This window comes from Crassostrea angulata, chromosome 7 (genome assembly GCF_025612915.1).
Source record: "Crassostrea angulata isolate pt1a10 chromosome 7, ASM2561291v2, whole genome shotgun sequence".
Lineage (NCBI taxonomy): Eukaryota > Metazoa > Mollusca > Bivalvia > Ostreida > Ostreidae > Magallana > Magallana angulata.
In genome coordinates this window covers 47,197,068-47,203,344 of record NC_069117.1, presented here as the reverse complement: position 1 = coordinate 47,203,344, position 6,277 = coordinate 47,197,068, and the positions used below count along the sequence as shown (strand labels likewise).

Below are 6,277 nucleotides of genomic sequence, written 5' to 3'. Positions count from 1 at the left end.
AATCACGCCAGGTGTTGTTACTAAAAGAAAAAAAAAGTTTGTAAAAGAATTAAATGCAGAACAAAAGACACATAAACCGCAAATTCTAGCCCCACCCATTTTCCTCCGGGTAACATGTCTGCATTGGGTAATAGATAAAAAATAAACTTTTTAAAGAAGGAAACTGGACAAATTTATGTTAAAATAATTTGGACGAATTTGAACTAACAGGTATTCTAAGTTTGACTTTAAACTGGTTTTTCCTACCCCATTTCCAATCATTTGTGAAAAAAATACATTTACACTGAAGAACAGAAAAATACATTTTATTCCGCTATTTTTTGGGTTGATACAGCATCCAACACCTGACTCCCTTTCCTGCAACTTCTCAAGTGAAAGGTTTCTGATCCGCTCCGCGACTCGGAGCGGATCATAAACCCCCGATTTGGGAAGATGCTTTTCCCATATTCTTCACTAATTCTTTTTTAAAAGCCCTCCCCCATCTTATTGTTCTCTCTTTGGTGTCCATGTCTGTTTTTTTTTTTTTGGAAATAAATGTCAATATGGCATTTATATTATATATACAGTATATATCATTCATTTTACATGGGAATAGGCCTATATATAAACGTTATTTTGAAGATGGACTTTTTAAAATTATCTGTTCCTACAATGACTGTCATGCCTGTAACTATCAAACTGTTAGTGATAGTTACATGTACAGTTAGTATCCTTTATCAGACTATTACAAAATCGTAAGGGATTCTAAAGGCCAGTTGCTATTCACAGATTTAATAAATCAGCAAATAAGCGGTAAGTTACTAAAGATTTTTCATAATAAAGCTTCTATAATTTAGCAATAAGAATAGAGTTTGGTGTACTTTCCTTAATTTTCAGGATATATAAATTATAATTATACAGATATTATTTCAGATTGCAGAAAATTGTGTCAAATCAAGAGAACTCAAACTTGCTTTTAAAACAAGCATATTTAGAGGGTGAAAAAAAATTGCAGGAAATGGAAAAACTTGTTGGCAAAACTGTAGGCCTATACGAAGAATTCTTGATTATATAATTGGTTCACATACTAATACAGTACATGTATCTATAAATGATTTTGAAAATAATTTGAAAAAGTATTTTGAAAATATAGTTTTTCAGAGACATTAAAAATACTAGAGAAAAGGGAAATGGAAAAAATGTCATTCTACAGCCAATTGATAAGTATACAAAATTTTAAACAAGCTTGAAATTCAACCATACCTAATTTTTTCCATTTTCAAGAAGATTCGTTCTTTTTTTACTCAATTGAGAATAAGTTCACACAAATTAGAGATATAGAGGTTGGCAAATTATCTGAGTTATTGAAACCCGTTTATTCCAAAGAATGAAAGAAATTGTATTTAATGTCACCCTGTTGTTGAAGATGAACATAATTTTTTATTAAAATGTCCTCTTTATAAACAACTACGAAGCAAATATTGGTCACTTTTTAATAACGCGTGTATATCTTATAAAATTCTTAACCCAGCAGATGTTAAATCAACTATAAATATTTTTAACTTCCGTAATGAATTTAACAGAAGAAAATCTATTTACTAATTATATTTGTAAAATGTATGTATGACTTGCGCTACATATAGTTTTTGTCAATAAATTGAATTTCTATAAATCCGGAAATATGTTGTCCTTCCGTTCACCAGTTTATATTATCGAGCAAAAATGGCTTCCTCGTATGGAGTTCGACCACCTTCATTTAGAAAAAAGTAAGACAGTTAAATTATTTTATGAAGTCAAATTCTGTTAATGTAGCCTTTGTAATTTAAAAATCTTTGTTTCGTCTATTTAAGATTAAACGTGATCAAGAGATTATCACAATAGTAGGAAGGGGGGGGGGGGGGTTATTAACATATGTGCAAGAGTGAGCTTTGTTCCTCTAACAAGTTCCATACTCAGAATTCAGAAACTTTCATTAAAATGTTTTAAATATCAGTATCATAAATTGATTTATTCTGAACTAGTCATATCTTTAGTCATTGGGTCCTGGCACTTTTTTTTCATTAGCTGATGAGTAAATTGGCTACAGCTGGGATAAACACAAGTACATGTACCTAAGGTATTCTCTTTTGAGAAGTGGACATTGGACAGGCAAAGCCTACATTCATGGATGAAGGCTATGCCTGTCTACTTCTCAAAAAGAGAATACAAATGCAGTACCTAAGGCATATGTTGATATTTATGAATGAGTGCATCAGAGATGCAAAATTAAGCACAATTTTTTAAAGATAAATGAATGAAAAACATTATGAAGGGTAATTTTAATTTTTATGGTTTACCCCTAATTTTTCTCAATCATTCAATAGAAGGTCAGGATATAAGACCTATAAATTTCATTTTAAATAAGTTCTGTTACAGTTGAATGTGCGCATGAAAAGTGAGTTTCGCAAAAACCTACTTACGGCAATTACATCTCATCCGTGAACAGTCCTTTTGAATTATGATAAAAGTTTGATTGTGATAATTATAGTTGTTGCAAACAAGTTTCTCAAATGAAATAAGATTCATGCAAATAAAAATTGCTGTACAATTGTTTAAGTCCAAATTTTCTCAAGTATCTTTTCCTAGCATTATCTTTTAAATCATATATATGCCATTATTTTGATCTTTATTCACAGCCAAGAAGTACCCAAGGAAGTAAAATTGAACACAATATGGTTCTTATTAAAAAAAATCTTGATTTGAATAAGGGATGTATCAACATTTTAAATGCTGTTGATCTTTGACAAAGCATAAAGGAGCAGCATAGCCCTTGCATCTTTATCAATTTGACAAATGACTGCAGTAATTTCTTATGACAGCTACATGTAGTTCACTACTTGACAACCGTTCTCTGCCTAGGTACAATTTTTGCAACTACATGTATAAATATTTTCTGTGTATAACAGCTTGTTCATGTATCTGTTGACAAACCTTAGGTATTAAAGTTAGAAATATCTTTGTGTGTTTCTAAAAAATAGGATCCTTAACTCTTTTTGTCTCCTGGCATTCAGAAAAACTTGTGGCTTAATTTGTGTGATAAACGGCATGAAAAAATAATCTGCCAACATGCAATTATATAAAGCTGCTGTATCTGTACATAAAACTTGATGTTATGACTGTTTTTCAGGGCCAGACAAAAGGCATATGATCAGAGTTACGGGTCTGTTTAGTAGTAAACTCATAATCTTCAGTAAGAAAATAGGATTGGAGACAATTGTTCATACTCTTTTAAGAAGACCCTAAAAAAATCACATTTACATTCAAAATTGAACTCAATTTCTTATGTGATAGATAGAAAGGTTTATAACCAGACATCATGTCTCTTTATAATCGATCCATCAAAACACAAAATTTTAAAGAGGTATAGCTTAACTTAATATACGATTTGGCCACAAATATAGCATTTGCAAACATCAGACATCTTCAATATTATATAATATTTAGTTTAAATATATTAAAAAGAGTCTTAATTATCTTACACCTTAAAATATTTAGGTTTTGTAAGGGATATATAGGTAAGTAGTTAGTATACGATAAAAATTTGGATATTTGACTATTTGAACCACTCTAAACCAAAGACATCTGATTAAAATTATGTTCTACAGGTACTGTAGTACAGGTTTACATTGAATTAGTTTTGGTTTAACGTGGTCTTCGTACTGAAAATTAGACAAATATTTCAATAAATGTCTTTTATAATACAATCATGTATATAGCAATATATATTGAAAATTCATCTGCTGAAAATGTCAGATGCGTGGCCTAGTGGTAACGCGGAGGTCTTTTTGATTTTGTGGTCGCTGGATCGAATCCACTAAGTAGTAATTTCTTTTCACTTAAATTGAAAGATGAACAGAATAGAGAAGTTACATACATGTATCTATTATTCTGGTTTTTTTTTTGGTCTTGTTGAATTCAGTCTAAGTATGAGCTTACCAAATATAAACAGATCTCTTCATTAACACTATACATGTACATTTACACTTAGATCCATTGCATTTTGCTTGAACTTATCACGGTTCAGAATATCAATTACTGTTATACACAGAGTTTCCTGAATTTACGACAAATCATTTGTTACAGACACCATTATAAAATCAGTACAGTGTATCCAGGTTTCGAAAATCATATTGCGACAGCTAGGTACCTGAAGCTATTTTTAGTAACAGGTACTTTCCGTCCAAACACAGGTGTAGGTGAAATAATGGGAAAAGGCGCTATACATGTACCTCTTTAGTAAAGCTTATGAAGGGTTTTTGTGAACACAAATTAAAAAAAACTGTCTCAGAATCTGGAAGTTGGCAAAGCTTCCCAAGTAAAATGCTTATCGTTTAATGCAAAATTTGTGTACATTATAAACTACATAATTAAAGAGCTTATTGGTGAAGGAAATCATTTGATTGACTTTAATTTAGTACTTGTCACTGCAATGCTATTAGTGTTCCTGATCAATATCTCCTTTGGTTCTGCCTCGCTATCTGATTGCTTCCCCTGCTGCTTCTGTACTAGTATGAAAAAATATTGAATTATTTTTTTGACAGACAGCCGAGTGCAGAGAACTTTACCTGCCAGAAATGCCTACAGAAAGGTCACTTCACATTCGAGTGCACAGGAAAACGCAAATATGTTCACAGAGAATCCCGCTCAAAGGAAATGGCTAAACGGATGAAGATGGATGAGGAGAAAAAGCAAGCTGAGCTACTGTAAGTTCTTTACATATTTCTCAATCAACATACATATTATGTAGGTATAATTATATCTAGAATTTATGAAAGTATCTCAGTTACTGATATAATCATTAAGATTCCTGAACGCCCTGCAATTTTGAAATTAGAAATGATAAGATTATATCAATTATTGATATCCTTTTTTCAATTCTTTAATTTTCTTATTTTCTGAAATAGTTCAATCACTAAAGAGTGCTATTCAAAAATTTGATGAACTCTGATACATATACATATAAACAATTTAAAAATCATCTCAAACTTGAAGAAAAAACAATTAGAAGTAGACTACCAATAGCATTTACTTACAAATCTTTTCTTATTTACAGAAATAAATGCACTTCGATACAACATAAAAAGAAAGAATCCAAGAAGAAAAAAAGAAGGTAACTGTTTATTTTTCCTTGATTAGATAGAGCAAGTTTGAATACAACTGGATTATCTAAATTGCTTCAAAACTTTTAGCCAACACAACATATTATAAGATACATGGATAAAATAAGCAGATGTCTTGATAAAACATCAAATTAAAACTTGTTCATCTGGGTGGTAGATCAGAAATTTCTAATTTCAGAAAGGAAATATAGAAATAAAAAAAAATATAAAAATATGATTTATTTTTTTTCTTCCGTTTTGAAAGTACCATGTCTAGATCTAGAAGGGTGTTGGACCCCCCCCCCCCCCCCCTCCATGATTTTCATTTCAAATTTACATTATGTAGTAATCTTAAAAGAAATAGAAAACAAAACAAGAACCAAAAAAAAAAAACTGGCAACAATTTGTTAGATCCTGAGAATAGGTAGAAATATTCCTTAAAGGCGCTCTTCAATCAGTTTTACATTTGCATCACATTACCATTTTACATTTATAATGTATAAACTATTTTATATTACTTTACATTTACGTTACATTTACTCTACATTACATTTACATTACAGGTCTGTCAGTTCCTCTTCCTCCTCAAGTTCCTCATCCTCCAGCGACTCATCCAGTGACTCAAGCTCAGATTCCTCAGATGATGATTCCAGCTCCTCTTCATCATCCTCATCATCTTCATCTGACAGTGATTCTTCTTCATCATCTTCATCAAGCAGTTCTGAATCTGAAAAAGAATCTAAAAGAAAGAAGAAGAAGAAGAAACAGAGAAAGTAATAGCCTGATCATATCATGCCATGGACAAAAAGAACTTTAAAATCTAATTCAAGTTAATATTTTTTAAAACTAAGATAAGGAAGAATCAGGATTGATATCTTTTATTTTTAATGACCAAATGTTTTGTAGTAACAATAAATTTGTGTAGTCAAAGATCAAGATTGATTTTTTGTTTGTTTAAATGGTCAACATAAATAGAGCTCGCTTATGATATTGAGACATTGTAAAGTGTGAGAGTTATCGCTCTTCTTATTATTGATTTGGTTAGCTTTGGTACCTATACCACGTGATATTCTGACTACTTTATAATGAAAATGACGTGACAGTGACGTAGATAATCGTTCATTTAGTAATACTGTCGTTGGAGAACAGGCGGTAATGGA

The 6,277-nt window shown here is 31.0% G+C and overlaps 1 protein-coding gene across 1 annotated transcript; it reads left to right on the top strand.

Annotated features, from left to right (window-relative positions):
- The first annotated feature begins 1,680 nt into the window (after positions 1-1,680).
- Positions 1,681-6,053, top strand: LOC128155553 (zinc finger CCHC domain-containing protein 10-like). The gene is made up of 4 exons (XM_052817321.1): positions 1,681-1,745; positions 4,560-4,721; positions 5,072-5,128; positions 5,681-6,053. The coding sequence occupies exons 1-4, from the start codon at positions 1,702-1,704 to the stop codon at positions 5,892-5,894; spliced, it is 477 nt and encodes a 158-aa protein (XP_052673281.1). The 5' UTR covers positions 1,681-1,701; the 3' UTR covers positions 5,895-6,053.
- Positions 6,054-6,277: the final 224 nt, after the last annotated feature.